General features: G+C 35.9%; 1 protein-coding gene across 1 annotated transcript in view; it reads left to right on the plus strand.

The window, feature by feature from the left end:
- LOC139115154 (centrosomal protein of 290 kDa-like) overlaps positions 1–20,875 on the plus strand; it is a 61,166-nt gene that overhangs the window by 11,698 nt on the left and 28,593 nt on the right. Inside the window, exons 14-31 of the mRNA XM_070677069.1 lie at positions 30–296; positions 1,301–1,460; positions 1,999–2,220; positions 2,761–2,925; positions 3,392–3,541; positions 4,088–4,306; positions 4,954–5,103; positions 5,701–5,781; positions 8,089–8,262; positions 8,497–8,611; positions 9,196–9,383; positions 10,033–10,191; positions 10,910–11,042; positions 11,866–12,068; positions 12,609–12,722; positions 14,042–14,236; positions 20,203–20,391; positions 20,715–20,849. Coding sequence (XP_070533170.1) covers positions 30–296; positions 1,301–1,460; positions 1,999–2,220; positions 2,761–2,925; positions 3,392–3,541; positions 4,088–4,306; positions 4,954–5,103; positions 5,701–5,781; positions 8,089–8,262; positions 8,497–8,611; positions 9,196–9,383; positions 10,033–10,191; positions 10,910–11,042; positions 11,866–12,068; positions 12,609–12,722; positions 14,042–14,236; positions 20,203–20,391; positions 20,715–20,849 — 3,019 coding nt within the window. The remainder of the gene's footprint in view (positions 1–29; positions 297–1,300; positions 1,461–1,998; positions 2,221–2,760; positions 2,926–3,391; positions 3,542–4,087; positions 4,307–4,953; positions 5,104–5,700; positions 5,782–8,088; positions 8,263–8,496; positions 8,612–9,195; positions 9,384–10,032; positions 10,192–10,909; positions 11,043–11,865; positions 12,069–12,608; positions 12,723–14,041; positions 14,237–20,202; positions 20,392–20,714; positions 20,850–20,875) is intronic.

Consider the following 20,875-nt stretch of genomic DNA (forward strand, 5'->3'; position numbering starts at 1 on the left):
AATCTTGAAATTTTTTTGTCAATGTAAAGGGACATTGAGAAACTGACACAAAATGTCAACAAACTTGAACTTCAAATGAATGACCTCATGGAAGAGAACGAAGACCTCCGTGAACGCCTGGGACTGGATCCAAAGGAACCAATTGATCTGACCGATTTCCGCATGAACCGAGCCATTCAGTCACAGCAAGACAGAGCCATGAACCAAGTACTTACCAAGGAGATTGAACGTCTTGAAGAAGAGAGAATTGACCTCAAGAAAGAAATCCGAAGATTGGCTGGCACTCGAGCTACTAGGTTAGTGTTAACACTGCTGTCATCCCTTTCAACAGTGAAGTGTGGTATAACCCTATTGGTTTTTGTTGTAGAGGTGGACCACTTTACAAAGAAATGGGGCTTAGAGGGTAAATTTTGATGAGAACCAGTAATGTCTACTGTGTTCTTTTTCAAGTTAACGTCATGACAGTATGCACCTCGAAAGTGAAGACTTTTGCTCAAACTTTTCCATTAAACTTTCCACTATTCTCACACCAAATCAAGAATAAAAAAGGGTACTTTGCAAATTTTAGTACCAGAGCAACAAATTACCTGGTATATACTGATATTTGAAATTCAAAATGGCCGCCATCACAGTGTTAACTCAATGGGAAAAAAATAATTTTCGATTTGAAAAAAACTAAGATGGCAATAATTTTTTTGACTTTAATGGCTTTGAAATGAGCCCCAACAAGTGGTGGACCAGAAAAGTACTGTAAAATTTCAGTTTAAATATTTGTCCTTGAGATGCATTCCACTTGAAGGGGCAAGATTTGTGGTGATGTACTAGTATATTTTGAATGAAAATAATAGTCTTTTTTTTTTCTATCAGAGCACAGTTTTTGTCTTTTCTACGATAATAACATGTTGTTGAGTGTCTAATGAAGGAATAGATAATATTGAAAACACCACACAGATACACTCACTTTGATTAAGGTTGTCACTGGATTGTCACAGTTGCCGATGATTTAGCGAAGTAGCCCAAATATTGCCGTATGATTTTGGACAAATTTGGAAAATGTTACTGTCCAAATACTAGCACATGGGGGCCACTTTTAGAAAGCATGTCTTTTATTGAAGCAGATAAGCACAGTATTTTTCATGGGGAGAAAACCTGACCTTACCTATGAGGCTATGGTAGAATCTTAATTATGGAGTCTGAACTCTCAGTGGTCATAACATTATCTGTATTTCTGAAACATCAAGATCGTTATGTGTCTCAACTGCTCTATTCCTTACATTTATTTTTTTTTTATCACACACAGAGCTGTTGCTGAAGGTCTTACAACAGATCAGCTGGATCAAATCGATGACTATATCGGTGATTTGAAAACCGGCAAAGGCAAGTCACCAAGGCTGGCTGACACTGTGAAACGAGCCATGACAATGGAGAAAGACAAAGCTCTGGAGACTATACGCATCAAGGTAAAAACCAATGTCATTTATGTATTGTAGCTTTCAATGTAGCATGAAGACATGCTGTCATAGTTTTACTGTGTTCTGACTACCACACCGGACATACACAACACTTGATAACAGCTACAGGGGTACCTAAGAAAGTGTAGCTTTTGAATGAAAACGATAGCTTTGACACCGTGCTGGATAGCTTGGGTAGGGAAACGATAGTTGGTGGAAAGGAATCCGTAAGTTTGGTCATCTAAAATGATAGCTTTGACAATTACAGCACTTCACATTGATCAGTAAACTAAGGAGTCATCATGGTTCTAGGTTGATAGAGTGCTGAGTAGTGGCCCCCCCTAGGGCAACCATTTTAGGTTGTATCCCAGGTTTGTTTCCTATAAACTGCTGGGACTTTATCCCTGTAGGAATGTAGAAGCCATGTACAGAAGCCATGTTCACCTAACAGTGTTTTCCATTGCATGGATTACCTCACATCATTATATCACTGTCATATGTCTTGTAGTCTTATGTCTTATCTTTGAAACCATACCATTGATCACAGGCAACACAGATGGAGAAGGAACTGGACATGCAGGACAAGATTGCGGACAAATTGAGAACCCAGGTGAAGGAATATGAAGCCAAGAACAAAGATCTCAACGATGAAAACAAACAGCTTGAGAAAGGAATGAGAGAGATCTTGGACGCCATCAAAGACAACCAAGGTCAGCCTGGTGGTGCTGATGGCTATATACAGATACCAACATTAGAAAGACTTCTTGCTGTAAGTGTACCTACTTTTGATTTATCTTTGACACGTGCATAACCTTTGACCTCAACACTTAACCTTTCAATTTCCCACCTTGGACTGGTCTTGTCCAAAGTGTCTAATATACCCAGATTCACTACAATAACCATGGACACATCATAAAAGTGATGCAAATAGCAGTTTTTGTTGTCAATTCTGTGAATGCCTTTATAATCCAGGTTTATTTTCCAATATCAAACACAATTTATGCTGTACCTTTTAATATCCATATCAATGAGGCTTTACAGAAACATACCATCATTGTGAGTTCCAGTACTTCCAATTTACTTCCACCACTAGAGTAGAAAAGCAAGTTCCATTGGCCCTGGTGGCTTTTTTAGAATCTACAGGTCATCAACCTTTGTCCTGTATTTGCTTTGACCTTTGACCTTTCCTTATTTGGAAATATATAAAATTTGTAGATTTCTACCTGTTCATTTGCAACTCGTGTCAACAAAGAGTTGACAGTAGCAGCACACTTTTTCCAATGACCTTGACTTTGTCTTAAAATCACAGATGATGGAGTCACGTGCCATGGATGGTAAATACGACATGGGGATATTCATGAAAGCGCAGATAGACCAGCTGACGGGACGAAATGATGAGCTGAGACGGGAATTGCGAGACGCCAGAACAGAATACGAGAAAACACGGCTACTGCTGGAAAAGGAAAGAACAAAGGTATTGTCATTTGTAATCATTAGTTCAGAAGAGGCAGCTGACTGACTTTTAGCTTTAAATATCTGTTATTAAAATGGAATTCGTAAAATGTATCTTTTTAGAGCTCAACAAGGCTATGCCTGAATAAGCAAATCGTTTTGTCATGAACAATTTAACCCCTGTGCGTAAATTTTTCCAGTGAGGTCAAATCTTACCCTGAAACTTTCAATCCCTTTCAAAAATCGACTTACATCCAAAAAAATTCTAAAGGACCACAAAGTTACAAGATCTTTAACTCTTCTTGGTCATTGTCTGGGATGTGTGCATGCATAGATGTGCCATAGGTAACTTTACCTTGTAACAGCTGTCCAAAATGTCATCCAGCAAGGGAAGTGTGCATACATATGTATTGCAATTCTTGAAGAATCTGTGCTGCATACAAATTTTAATTTGTGAAATTTATAAACTTTTGTTTGTTTTTTTGAAGGTTGAAAAGCTTGATAAGGACCTGAAAGCCTTGAAGGAGGTCGGCAAAGGAGCTGTTGCCATCCAGCAAATGCCACTTCCTGAAGGAATGGCTGTCTCCAGCTCTGAAGTCATCAGTAGTCTCAATGAACATCTTGTACAAGTCATTCAGGTAAGCTGTGTGATTGGCTGAATTAAGTCATGTGACTACGGTCACAGGTATATATGCAAATACTGGATAAAATATCGGGTATGCTTAACTCTATGAGGTGCTTGATTACATGAAATTTTCATTCAAGGTTTACTGTGATACTCAAACTTTCATGTAGTTAAATAATAGTTTCATGACAAAAGGTGACTTTCTTTTCTGAATTATGAAATACTATAATACAATAAATACTAAATCTACTTATATAGAGTATGGAGACCTCAACTCTGTATATAAAATATTTTATCATACCTTACGGTAATATCCAATACTGCTGTCAAAGATATAAGGTGTTTTCATATTGAAATTTATACTTACCAATGGATTCACGTTTTTTCTGTCAATACAAAATCAATGTGTTCCAATCTCTTAATTGGTGAATCTGGCATTAAAAGATATTGAACTGTTATCAGTGGCCGTACCTAAAGCTGCGTGAAAGGAAATTTGTTTAAAAAAACAAAAGAATTTTAGTGATTAACACTGGTGGCGCACTTTTATTTTCCTGTTCAGGAACTGACACTGAAGGAAGAAATGCTGAAGAAGTTAGAGAATGCACTTGACGTGTACAAGAGGAAATTTGCCGTGATGAGACACCAACAAGGTCTGGTTTACAGTGATTTTATGAATGAAAAGAAAGCTTGGGAGGGCGAAGTTGAAAAACTGAAGGAAGAAAACAAGAAACTGGATGGCCAGAGAGCTGAAGATGCTGTCAGAATTCAGGAATACAATGTAAGTTTACTAATATCTGTATTATGTGTACTTAAGTACATCATATCTTAACTGTCTGTCTTTTCAATTGAATTTTAATCCCCTAACCCTTTCATCACAATGGTTTGGCTCAAATCCATTGTTGTCGATGGTGATTGGTGACCCGTTTACGGAAAATTAGGGATGAACGGGTCAAAACAGTTTTGTTTCTGATACAATCTCATTAGGAATATGCCTGTTGCGGTGGCATGAATTTTGTATGGTTCAAAGTTGAAGGACACCTTTTATGTATGCTTTTTGTTGCAATGAAACTTAGATTTTCTTCTGTTCAATATTCAAACCTTATACCAGATAATTTTGACAAAATGCAGTCCCTTTTGGTGGCATTATTTATCACATGTATTTGAAATGAGTTGTTCAAGCTTAGCTAGAATATGATATTTGTACTTACATGTACTCTATGATCATAATTAGAAATATTCTCCCAGTCTTTTTGAATTTTCCCAGCACATGGTAATTGTTACATTAGTCGTAAGTCAATGTCTTTCCATGAAGTAATGATTTCTTTTTATCATGTAACTTCCTCAGAAAATATCTTACCATAAACTGTGACATACAGCATAAATGATTATTATTTATTTTGATAATTATGATTTCTTGTTTCACAGCGATTGTTAGAGACGTTACAAATGGAGGGTGATGAGATGCAGAAGAGAGTGGCAAATTCCAGTCGAAAAATGACAGTACTACGCGTCAATGAGAAGGCCTTGACAAGACGGTTCACCATGGGAACGGAGGTTGAGACCACCCTAAGAAAAGTAAGTGCGGACAGTCAATCCATGTGTGCTCTGAGCCATTTTGATTTCTTTGAACCCAAGGATTTGTGTTCATAGACCAACACTGGGGAACTTTGAATGGGTTGTATAAATAAATATCTTCAGGAATATAATGGGGACAAAAGTCGACTTTGGCCCCCACAGGAGTTATTTACAGCATGTGTTTACAGGAATCACAGGCTTGCTAGCTACTTATAAAAAATCTTAATTTGGTGCAGTCATGATTTCTGAAATGATTCTTCATGGCCTGCAGCAGTTTTGCAAGGATGTCTGTTATTGGTCTGTTTTTAGAAATGAGTGCAAGTTATAGGATATATCTTCTACTTTGCTACAGGCTGCCCTCACTGAAAATTCTTATATTCACCCTGGAGATTTATGAATATCGTGAGATGAAAATTGAACTTAATTTCAGAGGAATTTTGATTCAGGAAAACCAGTCATCTTACTATTTCACTAAAAAACACATGATTGCCATAAAGATATGTCGTACAGTGTACCTGAAGAATTATTTATAGGGAAGACAACCTGTTTATTGTATTGGTTGATGTCATAATTCATAATTGTTTTTTTCTTTAAAAGGAAAACAATCGCCTAAGGAACGAGATTGTACAAATGGAAGCTGCAGTGACGGAAAGACTTGGTTACTTACAGAGACACAAGGTAAGCATATTGTAATTGAAATCTTCCTATCCTATCCACAGCCTTTTCTGGTACGGTGATTTCAAATTTGGGTACAAAACCAGATCATTTTGAAAGCAAATTCTGTTTATCATAATTCCTATTCTTATGTTGTACTTGTAATTGATACTGACTTCTCCCTGTGATCCTTTTAAAGTACTCTGAAAGAAACACTAACCATAACTTTTCACAACATTTACTATACTCAATTTCATTACTATCTAATGGTGTTTACATCTTAGATTGCATTATGTACCTTCTTGAAAATTGTCATTATTTAACCCTGTAACTGCTTTAATTTTCCCTCCAAAAGTTTAGTGCAACACTTTACCATTTTTAGCTACTATAGACTATAGTCTATAGAAGCTATTGGGATGGGTATTTGTCCGGCGTCCGTCGTCAGTCTGTATGTATGTATGTATGTATGTATGTCCGTTTGTGAGGCGTCCGTCCACTCAAATATCTTGAGAACCGCAGTACTTACTGATTTGATATTTGTTGTGTAGATGAAAAATATGATTTTTAGAAACTAGTTTTTTTAATTTTTTGATATTGTTGAAAATAGGCAAATTAATGCCAAAAAAGGTGTTTTTGGTAAAAAATCTTCTTCTTCATAACCGCTGGTCAGACAGCTTTGTTATTTGGTATACAGGTCCCTAGGGATAACCCAACTTAGATTTGTTCAAATTGTGATGAAATATGCAAATATGTATTTTTAAGGAATTTTTTTGTCATTTTTGGTCAAAATTTGACTTACATTGTATGTAATTCTTGTACTGTATAAACCCTATCAATTCACCCAGAAAAAAATAATTGATATGATTTTAAATAATTGAATAAATTAGGAAATCATCAAAGCCAAAATAATTTTAGTGTGGAATTATCAGAAAGTTCAACTTTTTTGACAGTTCATATGGAGGATTAAAACATGTAAAGGCAACTTTCCTGAATCCCAACTTTGATATATTCTGAACCACCATTTATGTTATCTAAAAGAAATTGCTCATAATAGTTTGTCATGATAGGGTGGTCAAATAAATAGAGATAGAGAAAGTTCTAATTTCCATTTATGGTTGACTTGGTAAGGATAAAATAAAATTACTTTTTGAGGAAAAAAATAGAGTGGTCAATTAAAAGAGTGGTAAAGTGATAGGGTTTTTATGGTAAAGCTGGGCTGTAAGATTCCTCATGTGCTATTTATAGCAATTATGCAATCTGTGTAAACAGTGCAATGAAAGTGTAACATGATTCCTTATAATGCTTTTGATGACCTTGAACTTCTTAAGTTACAAACATTTGTCTCTTCAGTGTGCTTTCTCTGAGTACGTACAGTCTCAACTTATTCAACAGAACTTACTTACAATGTTAATTTGAAAGTTAAAATGTGCTTGGTTAATAGGATGAAAATACTGATATTAAAAGATAACCAGCTCAAGATTCTTTATAACCTGACAGATATGCTGTTTTTTTATGACGTAAATCTTGATTTAAGCAAGTCTTGTTTACTTTAATTAGAATGTAATTAACTCTCGTTTATTTGCTATTATAGACTAATATAGTCTCATGAAATATGCAAATCTGTATTTTTACGGAATTTTTTTCCATTTTTGGTCAGGCCATCCTGAAATGAGCTATCAAAGATATCCACCTTCTTCATCAATACATGTGTCACAAAAGGTTATTCTCTACATAACACAGCAGAGCTCTGTCAACTGTTGAGTCGCTTGTTTTTTCAAAATCGCTGGTCAGACAGCTTTAATATTTGGTTTACATGTCCCTAGGATGACCTTAGTGAGATAATTTCATACAGTCAGGAAATACTTAATTTTGTATCCATGTCTATAGTAGCTTCAGGGACTTTGGCCCTATGTTTATAAATTTTTCTGTTAGTTTTTGATATAAATCTTTACCAAATGGGCACCACTTTCCAATGGCTAGTTGTTGCCCATAATTTTAGGAAAAATCTGAAAAAATTGACAGGATTATAAAGGCAACAAAAATTGATTTAACTTTTACACTCAAAGGGTTAAACCATCTCAGGCCTAAGCCCCTATATATAGGCATTGCTGTGGTAAGTTAGCAGAAAGAGGTCTGCAAGGAGTGAAAATCGCTCTCGGAAAATGCATACTTGAAAGTGGCTGTTTCACGTAGAAACATCCACATTCAATCTTGACCTCTGACCTGTTAAAAGCATTTATTTCTTTTCTTAGCTCTTATTCCTTTATTACCTTAAGTGTAATTGACCACATGTTCAGTATTGACCTCTGAGTATCATATTTGCCTTTGTAGGAAATGTCACAGTTTAAGATAGCTGCATTGCAGAGAGCACTAGATGACACCGTGTCTGCAAGTGATCTTGAAGCGGCAAACAAGAAATACAATGAACTGGCAACCAAGTACAGAGATCTTTTGGAAACAGACAACAAGTTGGTGACAAGAAATGCACATATCGATGCTTTAGAGGTAAATAAAAATGCTTTTTGAAACAATTTTCACCTTTATTACACAGTATTTAATATCGCTTGTACTCTAGACCTAGTGATGTCAAGTTGTGAGCCTTTACAAAATTTTGTCCCAAGTGTTGGATTTTTCAACCCCCTGGCACTGTAAACATTTAGAAACATTTTGCAGTCAGTATCACTTATCTTGTAATATAATAGAATTTGTTTTACAATTTTTTACCCATGACAATTCCAGAATGAAAATAAAAGACTAGAATCAGAAGTTGATATGTTGAAGAGTGAATTGTCTACGGGGAAAGAGAAATTACACACACTGGAACAAGCTATGGAAGAAATCACCAGAATATCAGGTACAGAATCTAAAACTTACATCAAATTGGAAAATTTTGTTGTTTTATACCCTTTGATTTAAGTCAGCAAATCTTTTGAAAACAATTGTTCTTGATAAATAATATTTATGTCAGAGTTTGTAGTGAAATGTCTCCCTAATCACTGAATCTTTGTCTTTCGGTTACTAGTGATCTTATATACTTCACAAAGAAAGATAGCAATGTATTATCAGGAGACAGGCAAGGTTACAGAAATGATTTTGACATGAGCTGCATGTAGTCTAGTTTGTGAGCCAAAGAAGCGAAGAATGTGCTTGAGAAAATGCAGTATATCACACATCAACCAGGATAATATTAACAAGAATGCAAGCATAAAAGGAAAAGTTGCTGCTGATGTGCAGCGTGCTCGGAAGGTTATATCTGATTGGTCGGTTGTCACTATTCACAGCAAGTGATATAGTCTATATGTATTATTCAAATTAACGGTCAGATTCAGCCGACTGATTGGATAACAGCTTCCGAGACACTGTACATTAACCCAAAAGTTGCTGTAATAATAACATTTCTGAATGCAGAGGCTGACATACATAATATGTACTTTTCAGGACGGAGCCCTCGTGGGGTGACGGACGGAGACTTCATCTCAATTTCCAAGAAGATCACAACACTTGAAATGAAGGAACTGAATGAGCGGCAGCGCGCAGATCACGCTGTCAGAATGCATGAAACTCAGCGGAAAACCATCACAGAATTAGAAGAAAGAAATCTTGAATTGGAACAAAAGTTTGCTGAGGTAAAAGTTCCTCTTGACGATATAACACAACAAACAAAAGAGAGATGCCACAGTTGCTTCCAACATTTGACTAGTGAACACATTTCAAAGAAAGGTTTGGCCAAAGAAGAAAAAATTATACTACAAAGGCAGGGAGCGAATTTTGTAATTTTTTATGAACCAGCAAAATTTCCCACTAGTTACACTGTTACTGATAACATGTAGTCTAGATTTTACAAACTGTCCACAATGACAGAGGCATTACATATATTGTCAGTGTTGACAGAACAAATTCTGAGCATTTCAACATTCTCCAAGAAGGAAGCAAAAAAGTGTAAAAATGTGCACTACAAAAATGCCTTGAAAGCTGCAACGCTAAGGGATATATTTGCTACAATTTCGAAAAAATCCAAATTGGCTAAAGAAGAAGTGTTGATAACAAGGAACAATTTACATATTCTTCCTGGCCTTCAAATGAGGTACTGTATATTTTAGACGTGAATAGTTTTCGTTTAACCTTTTCACAATCATTGTGTGGTACAGCCTTACTGTATTCTATAGAAAAGTTGGACCTCTCCATTTTGAAATAGGGGTGAAAGGGTTAGCATTTGGCAACACTGAAACTATTACACTGAAGTCAAGTTTGGTGTATATATTTATGATTTTCTAGTTGACAAGGATGAACCTGGCATCTCAGAAGGTGGAGAGAGAGCTAAGAGATGAGCTTGCTAGCTGTGTCACCAAAGCTGTGCATGATGCTGCACTGAAAAAATCGGAAGAGTTACAGAAAGTGGAAATTAATTTGAAGATTGAAAATTCCAAACTGAAGGTACGGTAATGTGCGGTGTCCCCCTAGGGCGGCTTACGATGAATCAATGTGCAGTTTTGATCCATCAAGTAATTCATTCTGTAAACACTCTCAAATGTTACTGACTTGATGCCACTTCTTGTCTAGGTACTTTGCAGTTTTTTTTACTCGGCATGAGTATGTTTCATTCATGAATATTCAAATCAGCTGTAACTTTGCACAATCATAGACTTAGGTACTTTTAATTTTTTTTCACAGCATGTGTACGTTTCATACATGAATGTTCATATCAGCTGTAACTTTGCCTAAACATAGACTTGAACAAACTACTACATGTATCTTCCACTCATTCCATTTGATATTGTTAACCTTTCACCACCATGGTTTAGCCCAAACCCATTGTCATCAATTGTGAGTATGGACTGATTTACAAGTAATAGGGGTGAATAGGTTAAGGTGATCTGTTAAAATAAACACTCATCTGTGGTCTGAATACGTATTGATGGTTATTTTGAAATATCAAACTGACTCTACTGATTGCTGATTTGAACTTGAATTCTTATTATAATAAGCAAAAATGAGCTCTCACAAAAATCAACTTGCTTGAACCTGCTCACCCCCATATCCCTGTAAAAGGGTCCACAATCACCATCGATAACAATGGGTCTAGGCCAAACCATTGGAGTGATAGGGTGAACAAGATTTAGTCCTAATCAATAGGATGTGTTTGTCTTCACAGGAGATGTCTGAAGTAGCCGCTGCCCAGACAGAGGCCTTGGAGGCCAGACAAGTATCACGTGAGAAAGAACTGACTTCACTGCGGAAACAACTGATGGATATACAGACACAGAGTGATGAGAAAGCTATCATTGGTAAGAAATTGTTCAGTTTGTAGATTTTTTACTTTTTTAATAATTTTCAAACTTCCCTTTGTACATTAAAGTTTCTTATAAAATTCATGACACTTGCCTACATCCTGCGCTTTAACATATGTACTGTAGGTAGACTGCACCTCGGAGCCAGATGATCAGACTCTTAAACTTTTACAATATTCTTTTAGTCTACCACTTGTAGGGGGTCATTTTGAAGCTTATAGAGGAAATAAAGTTTTTACTGGCTTAGTTTTTTTTCAAATCAGGAATTTTATTTCCCTGTAGATATAACACAGGCATTGTGACCATTTTGAATTTCAAATATCAGTAAATATTAGGTAATTCACATTTTTCTAGTACAAATATTTGGACAGTGACCCCCAGATTTTTCTTTCGTGATTTTGAAAGAGAATAGTTGAAAGTTTGCTTGAGGAAAGTTTGAGCAAAACTTTAAGACTTTAATTTAACATCCTTTGAAGAATATAAATTAAAAGATGCACTGTAACTCCTCTCTCATATTATTCTATTGATGAACAACAAATCAATGATGAATTGTACAGAATATTACCGTGAGATATAACTGTAAATACAGTAGGCTTGCTCCTTGCTTTCATTTTTGTAAGTTCACATTACACGAGGCTGTGTTGTTTGCCATGTCTTGAAGGTGTAAGTCAAAATTATCTTCTTTTAATAAAAATTTTACTCTGTTTCAGTTAGTAACAGGTAAAAAAGACAAGAGAAAATGCCATCTCACAGCTAAAAATTATGTGAGGACAAAACCTTCCAAGAACCTAACACTTTCTTTTACCCAATTCTTGTACAGGAAAACTACACCATCACATTGTGGCTTTGCAAGTCAGTGAAGGCACGGCCGTCAGAAAATATGAACAGGCCAGACAGAAAGTGAAGAAATTACAAGCACAGGTGCTGAGACTGGAACAGAAATGTGATGAGAGAGAGCAAGCTCTGTATCATAACAAAGTTGATGCACGGAATAAATCTAAGCATCTGAAGAGAACCATTCAAGTAAGTGTGTATTTTCAGAGGTTAGGGTCATGACCTTTTGAACTTTGACCCCTGGTGACCTACCGGTATGGCTATATATGGGGATTGACACCTTTGACATCGATAATTTAGCAGAAGGTACGTGTTGTGTGAGGTCAGCTGGTATTTTCTCCGTACAGAAACATAAGCACTGTGTGTCTCACTCACGCGACTGGCGACTAGACTTTATTGACAATTGGCCCATGGCATATTGATATTATTTCAAACGTAGTTTAGAAGTTTTAACACTGAATTGTTGAGGAAAACTTTTATTTTGCAAAAAATAATCAATTCTATGCTTGTGCATGTGATAAGTATATTATTCCCTAATATTTTTCTTCGTTCAGCTCAGAAAATACTCATGACAGTAATAACAGTGTCACCACTGGTGGTGACACGGTCATTACGTCACTCGTATTTTCCTTCGCCGAATGTAGAAAAATATCAGGGAATGATATCTAATCATTGTTCTTTCATTAATATGCAAAAGTAAATATTACTTGATATTTTTTTTGTCATCAGGATTTGAGAATGCAGTTCTGTGGAGCGGTTCCTCTGAGCCAGCAGGAGAAATTCTCACGTGCCATGATCAAACTGAAACAAGATAAAGAAAAAACTGAAAAAGAACTCAAAGTTGTAAGTAAAACATATCTGTTCGCCTGGCCACCCCTGCTCTTTTGGGTTCACCCATTATTTTCAATGGCCATAGTTGACCTTATCAAATGTTGGCAGGTGAAACTATTACACGAATTAGCGGTGAAGGAATCATCATGAATTTTACCAAAGAACTCAGAAAAAACACAAATATCAATCTTCACGACTGATATCATTCAACGTGCAATCATGTAAAGATAGTGTCTGACATACTTCTTATTTTTTTTTCATCCCTCATGTTACATGCAATGAAAATTGATGATGGAACAGTGTATTCTTAGGAGTAGCTTTGCACCTCAATTTTTTCAAAGAATTGTATGACATTTGAACTACAGTATGCACAATTTTCAGCCAATGAATGTCTTACATTGATAATGACTCATCGCTCAATTTGCATACTCAGACATGAAATGTGAATTACATTATGCACAATTTTCAGCCAATGAAGATTCTCCATTGGTAATGACTCTGTGCCTTATCTGCATACTTAGACAATCCTCATTAAAATATTTTGCATAAATGAATACAATTATTTTGGAATTTGGCATAAGATGATGTAAACTGGTGTAAAGCTATACAGTGACTCTCTCATGACCATCACTTTCATCAATAGGGTCGTTCACAGTTTACGTCACTGTTCTCTCATTAATATGCAAAAATAAATATTTGTCCGCATTTTTAGATTACGCTTTTGAAAATTATGCTTGCAAGAACGACGAAAATACATCTCAGTGGATGACTGCTAGTGTAACAGTGAATACTAAAAAACATATTCACGACACAGAGTACAAGCTGCAAAAACAGCCACGCATGCAACATTGATAAAATTTGTCCGCATTTCAAGCTGCTTGTGCGATGTCGCGCGCGTACAGCTATATTTAGTAACAAACCTGTAACCGTGAACAGCGCTATTGCATTTGGGACGACTGAAGATAAGTGGACACACCTTTGGTTATTAATTAAAAGGGATTTTCTTAGGGGACCCTAAATAAAAAGTTAAGGCATGAGTGGACTTCTCAGGTAACTAACAATTCAAACAACATTTCTTTGTGTCCACTAATCTTGCTATGATTAATGGTATTGCTGTAATAATATCTTGAAATATGAAAAAGCAAAATGCATCCCTAAATGTGCCTCGTAGGGAGTGACCTGGTTTATAAGGACACCAAAGCCGATGAGCCACTTACAAACATTCTGTACATTAAAATGTGCAGAATGTTTGTTTTCTCGTATAATCTTCTATCCAAAATTAAGTTTTGTCCCATTTTTTGTATTGAATATTTATTTTTCCTCTGTTTCAGGCAAAACACGAAAGGGAGAAAGTTGAAGATGAGCTTGCCGCCATTGATCTGCAGCACAAGGGTCTACAGGAACTGATAGAGACCATTAAAGATGGCCGTGGTGCCAACAAAGTGGCTGAGTGGCACAGCAAACTACAGGAGATGAGACTGCAAGAACTCAAACAGAGCAGACAGATTGATAAACTGAAAGGCCAGGTGAGTTAAAACTTGATGAAGAACAGCTGTACTGGATGTAGTGTGAAAATCATAGATGCTGTGGAGACTGGAAAATCTTTCTTGGGGATGCAACTTTCCGTGCTCAGGATATGTAAGAAAAGAGCGCCCCCTAGAGATTGATCGTCCAGTGTAATGAGTTGATCTGCTGCTTTGATGTTGAAGGCAAGGGGGTATGTTTTTGATGGCTGTGAGATAATCCATCTCTAAACTAAACTTGTGTTCATACTTGATACAATTGGAAACCTCAAACTGTTCTCTATTAAAATTAAGGGTAAAGCTCACAGATCTCCAACTGTAACAAGTTTTGGGGAAAAAGAAATTTCAAATTTACTGGCATTTGAATTTACCGATATTTGAAATTAATCATAGTTGCATTCTCTTAACAGAATTGCAACAATAAAATGTTCAACTTTCACAAAAACAAGACAGTGATAGCCACTATTTCTTGAGACATTTCAAAATGAGTTCACAAAAGCTATGGGCATGCAAAGAATTGAAATTCTGACAATCTGAAAATCTCTTTGCGAGATACGTTGAACTGTAAATTCACTGATATCGCATGAAACCACAGGCCTTCTGTGTAGTCTACATTCCCAGAGGGTTTTTTTCAGGAAATTTTATGAGCAGTTCATAGAATGGAGAGATCAAATCACGATGGATAATTAACCATACATCACACTTCTTCCCAGTACTGGGTATCAGCGTGTTTTCACTGAAAGTCGTGTCATTTGAATATTGAAAACAGGTGGTTGCCACAAAGTGCCCATCATTCAGTAAACGTCATGCGTGTATTCTGTTTAAGTGGTGGAGTGTGAAAAGTGTATCAATGTACACTAACCTATGCATGACCCTGCTGCTATATAAGTTGGTTTCACTTTATGCTTCCTCATATGAATGTAATAGCCTGCAGCTTTTCCAAAACTCACTCAAAACCACTCCCTCTATAGATAACCAAGTCTATTATTGATTTCAACTTTGACCTGGAGTAGGTGGTTAATGCCCTGTCTGACCGGCAGATGACTCTCCTTTCATTGCACGAAATCAATAGCGCGTGATGGCTGCTGACCAGGGTCAGTGAGTGATGATCACCAAATGACACCTATTGTGTTATAAGTGTCTGGAGCACTCAACTGAATTGCTAAACTGTTGCTATGGAGGCATATGTAAGGTGATATTGAAAAACTTCTCATGCTATTCTGTTTCAACTAACAAAGCTACACTTGCAAAGGTTTCAGCAGTTTATATGTTGAGTTAAATCTAATGATGTGGCAGACACATGCAATGAATTTATAATTACAGTCTTTCATGTATAAGAAATTTGGAATGGCAAGTTCTAACAATATTTTTTTACGCTCCCATATATGCATATGTATATATGCAATGGGAGGTATTCGTATAAGGTGGCAAAATGGCGTCTGTGTGTATGTATGTAAGTATGTATGTATGTCTGTTAGTCCGTCCACATCAAAAACTCCTAAACCGTAGCACCTACTGTCTTAGTATTTGGTGTACAGGTGCACCTAGGGGTGGAGATGTGAATTTGTTCAAATGAACATGTCAGTGCCAAAATATGCAAATGAGGGGAAAAAGGAAAAATCCTGCAAATGGCTAAAACTCAGTAAGCATTGGTCAGATTTGGTTGAAACTTGGTATGCAGATTTCTTTAGGTATTCTAAAATATGTGTGCAAAAATTGGGATGAAATTTGCATGTTTGTATTTTTAGGGTATTTTTCCATTTTTAGTCAAAAATCTGTTCTCTGAAATTGCTTGTCTGATTGCTATGAAACTTAATATTCATGTTCCTCAGAATAACCTCAGTCATGCTTGTACAAATTGTATTGATATTGTCATATTTGTAATTTTGGGGCAATTTTCCAATTTTTGATAAAAAAATTTTTAATCCAAAAACTGCTGATTTGATAGCTTTGATACATGTTTTTGGTATGCAGGTATCTAAGATTAATCTCAATATAATGTATTGAAGGTATGTTGAAACTGGCAATTTTTTTTATTTTGGGGAAAATTTTGCCTTTTTTGGTCATAAAGTTCTTCTCCTAAAACTTCTGATCTGGTAGCTTTGATATCTTGTGTACAGGTTCCTAGGGTTTATGTTAATTAGATATATTTAAAATTAGGATGAAATCTGCAATTTTGTATTTTGGGGGCAATTTTTCTCATTTTTGGTCAAAAAATTTGTTTCTCAAAATTTACCAGTCTGATTGCTTTGATATTTAGTAAACCGGTCCTTAGGATTTTTGTTAATAAGATATATTGAAATAAGTTGAAATCCGGAATTTTGAATTTTGGGGCCACTTTGCGAAACTTTCAGTTTTACTGGGATATCTTTCATTTTGTATTTTTAAGATTTTTTTTGGTAATTTTATACCTACTGGAACTAAGAGTATATAATGTGGTGATTTAGTAAGCATTTGATATGGTAAACTGTATTTGGTGTTGAAATGCGTAAAAAAATCCTGGCAGATTTTGAAAAAATTCCAAACAAATGCCAATAAAAAATTCAGCCAAAGAAGGTTTGACAAAAAGAAAAGGTGGGAGAGTGGGGAAAAAAGAATGTTTAATTGATCGGATAAAAAAGATAATGTACCTCATCGATCTTCCAGACACCATCCCTTATCAAATGGTCCACCCCGATGTATTTTTGTGCACAATTAACCATGCAGTGTATTTTAGTTTAAGACGTCAAGTTAGGTAAGGATTTGATAGGAATAGTCAAGTTCACCACAGTTTAACTTTAACTCTTGTGTCATCATCCTTGTGTAATCGGTTAAGTTTGTAAGTTGTTCCAGATGTGGATGTACCAGCTGTTCTGGAAGAAAACAATGTTTACTTTTTCCTGTAGGGTTTCTGAGTTGATGATTGTATATTGAAATTTCTCCATGTATCTGGTGTATGGGCAAAGTGTAAACATTGGTTGCATGTTATGTATTTCAGTCTATGTCAAATATTGTAAATGAAAAATCAAGAACAGTTTACTGTGTGCTTGTAAAAGATAACATATTTGTCAATACATAACTGCCTTGCAGATTGATTGTCTTAATTATATTATCACAGAAGTAGAAAAGGAAAAGAAACTAATCAAATTGCTGTAACATATTCACTCTCAGTGCCTGTATAGGCCTATACTTAACTATTTTATCATTACATTCAGCTGTTTGTTATATCTTTATCACTCTCCATGGGCCAAGGCACACTTGGGGTCAATTTCATCACTCTGTGCCAGTCTGTGTATGTCAGTCTGTCTGTATATGTATGTCCATGTTTCATACAATTGTTGACTTGTTTTGATAACTATATGGGAGCGAATAATGATGTTGTCACTATTTTTTAAATATTTCATTCTGCAAATGCATATAATAAATCAATTGGACAGAGATCACGGGTGGCGTCTAACTCACTTTGTCACACAATTTATCAGAATGGGTAGCCAGTGTGGCTTGTAAGACACTTGTGTGACTCCACTGTCTCACAGTCTATGTCTCTGACCTGAGAAAATTTCACACATCACCTTTATTGATCTGACACTGCCTGTGTGAAATTTTGAAACATTTAGGAGCCAATAACTTGAGAAGTCAAGTATTATTTAGAACAGCCGTTGACCTTAACCCTTTGAGTGCTAAAGTCAATTTTTGTCACCTTTGGAAAACATACTCCAGTCAATTTTTTTCAGATTTTTGCCAAAATTTTGATAAAAAACTGTAGCCAATGAAATATGATGTCCATTTGGTCCAAAATTATCAAAATATTTCAGAAAAATTCATAAAAATTGGCAAAATGTAGCAGTAAAATTTTCGAAGGTTTAAGCATCTGTGTTAGCTATCAAAATGAACACTGAATAGCTGTAACTTTTGACAATTTTCTTTGCTGTTTTGTTTTGGATGTCAATTGCACGTTCTTTTTCTACACCCTAATGAATGTTGAAACACCAACTATTTGGCTTGGCAACACAACATCTATACATGTAAAATCCAGTGATTGTTTACATTTGAATTCTAGTCCAGACCAGAATTCACTTGTAAACAATAACAATACAATCTACACATGTACAGGCTGAGTTGATAAGCTCAACACTATGTATCTTAATATGCTTTGGGAAGAAACACAAGAAACTGTAGTTGACAGTAATAAAAAATCATCAATAGTCACAGCTACACAACTATACACTTAAACTTTTGCATAAATTTTCCTTGATGAAACTTCCAATTATTCTTTTACCAAACCAAGAATTGAAATCAAAGATCACCGTGCAAAGTTTGGTACCAGAGAAATGAATCACCTAACATTTACAATTTCAAATTCAAAATGCCTACCATTCTTGTGTTGACTTGATGGGAAAAATTAAACTTTTGATTTTTCAAAAATCAAGGACACAAGGTGAAAATTTTCCTTACAATGAGTTCCCCACAATGGTAGATCAGAAAGAAATTGTAAAATTTTGACAGTCCAAATATCTATCCCCGAGACACATCCTACCTTAATATCAGGATTCAATATGATGGTGTACTGTAGACACCAGACAATCAGCCAGACAAGGCTGTAAATGTAAATCAATATAATGTCAATAGAAATTTCCTTCTCAGAAGAACTGTATTCTAAATCGTACGGCATTCTTTTGGTGCCTAATGTAATTTAAATTTCTGCTTTACTGCTGTCACACTGTACGGCAGCAGATCTTTTTTTCTAATATTGATTCTGATATTTACCATAATTAACTGGTGATTATAACACAATTTTGATACTCTATCATTGAAGTTGTAGCTATTTCCCGATATTATGTTGAAAAAAGATAATTTTCTTTCCTTGATATTACAGTATAGACTCAGATGTGTGTCATTAGATAGGTTTATAAAGATATCTTGCAAAACAGAAAGCAGATTATTTCAACTTAATTCAAAATCAATTGACATCAAAGACATGCAAAAGAGGGACATGGGGGTGAAAGGCGTTAATTGCACCTTCAGGTCAAAGGTTAATTCACTGTGCTGTCATCCTGCCCTGTTTTTGTGTCATGATTTGAATTTTGACACCACAGAGAATGAGAGACTCCTGAGTCACCCCCCACCACTTTACATGTAACATATTCCTGTGATCCAATTCTACCGCGTTCAATAGCAGGGTTGGAATCTTATAGTACATGAACACGGGAGGAAGATTAACGATGAAATGAAAAGTTTGAGTGCAACAACAATCTGTGCAAGGCTATCCATTCTGCCAGTGTGGCCTAACACAAATGCTGTGAAATTTTAATCTGATTTAGAACGTATTACACATAAACATTCTTCCAGCAAGAATTATTGAATTTCAGTATCATAGACTGAGATGATATTTACTACTTTTTCAAAATGTCAAAAAAGATGAAAGTTATAAATTTATGATGCTGTAATTTGCTGTCAAGCTAGTTACCAAGGAGAAAATCTTTCTCCCCTTTTCATGTGGGATGGTCTAACGTTGCCATTGAAAACAATGTAGTTGAACCATAGGAGGGGATGCAAGAGTTGAAGCATGGAACTGAAAGGCAAACCCAGTGAGCTGTGAGATATTTTCAGGCTGATTCATTTTATGTTTGAAAATCGTAGCTTTATTCATTATTGTTGCATACATGTATGTGTGGTAACTTTTTAGTCTGGAATTTCATGGGTCAGTCCCCACGGACAAAGTCTGGGGCACTTGTAGATTTGGTTGTGTCCGTGCTTCAGTGCATCCCCGTTCATGCAAATTTCTCAGAGGTGCTTGATACAAGGATTACTTTCTATGTCATACATATTCACATTGATTTGTTTTGTGATACGATCCAATATGGCTGCGTGACGGCCACTTTGTCTCTTGTTTATTTGGAAGTTTATTCTGCATTTACACATTCCAAAATAAACAACTGATATTGTGGACAAATATGTCTGACTGATTTTCTTATATCGTACAAAAATAGGCCAGGTTCCTTGAAAGTGTCAACCAGAGTTATGAGAGAACTATCTCCAGCCTTGAAGAGGAGAACGTGAAAATAGCAAAGGAGTGTGAGGATAAGCAGTTGCTATGGGAACAGAGGGAGGTGGAGTTGGAGAGACAGTTGGATGCCCTGGAGAGACAGCATGCTGCCATGGCATCGGCAGCTCAGAGAGTAAGTAGATATTATATGGATGGTTGACAGGAGAGGTTGTAAAAGTTTGTCATGAACAATACGGCCCTTGCAAAAACATCTCATAGGAATCTGATTGGGGTATCATGTGACTAGAAACTTCCCTACAGGATTGCCACAGGATTTCTACAAGAGTTGAAGACAATAGGATGCTTACAGATTATGTTCGTATAAGCATGGAAAGACATGGTCGATGACTGTACTACAGAATGTTACAAAATAGTTTTGCAGACTAAATAAAAAAAAGACATTCACTTTTAGATGTTGAAAGAAGAAAAATAATGATCTTTTATTGTGTACTACAGTTTGAAGAAGCCACAGGATCTCTACCAGATCCAAGTCTACCAGTAGCAAACCAGCTTGAACATGCTGTACGCATGATTAAAGAACACATCAAGACCATACTGGACGCCCAGGCTGAAAACAGAGAATTGAAAAAGGTGAGAGACAAACTTTTGACAGGAGA

Source organism: Ptychodera flava, chromosome 2 (assembly GCF_041260155.1).
Source record: "Ptychodera flava strain L36383 chromosome 2, AS_Pfla_20210202, whole genome shotgun sequence".
NCBI classification, from domain to species: Eukaryota; Metazoa; Hemichordata; class Enteropneusta; family Ptychoderidae; genus Ptychodera; species Ptychodera flava.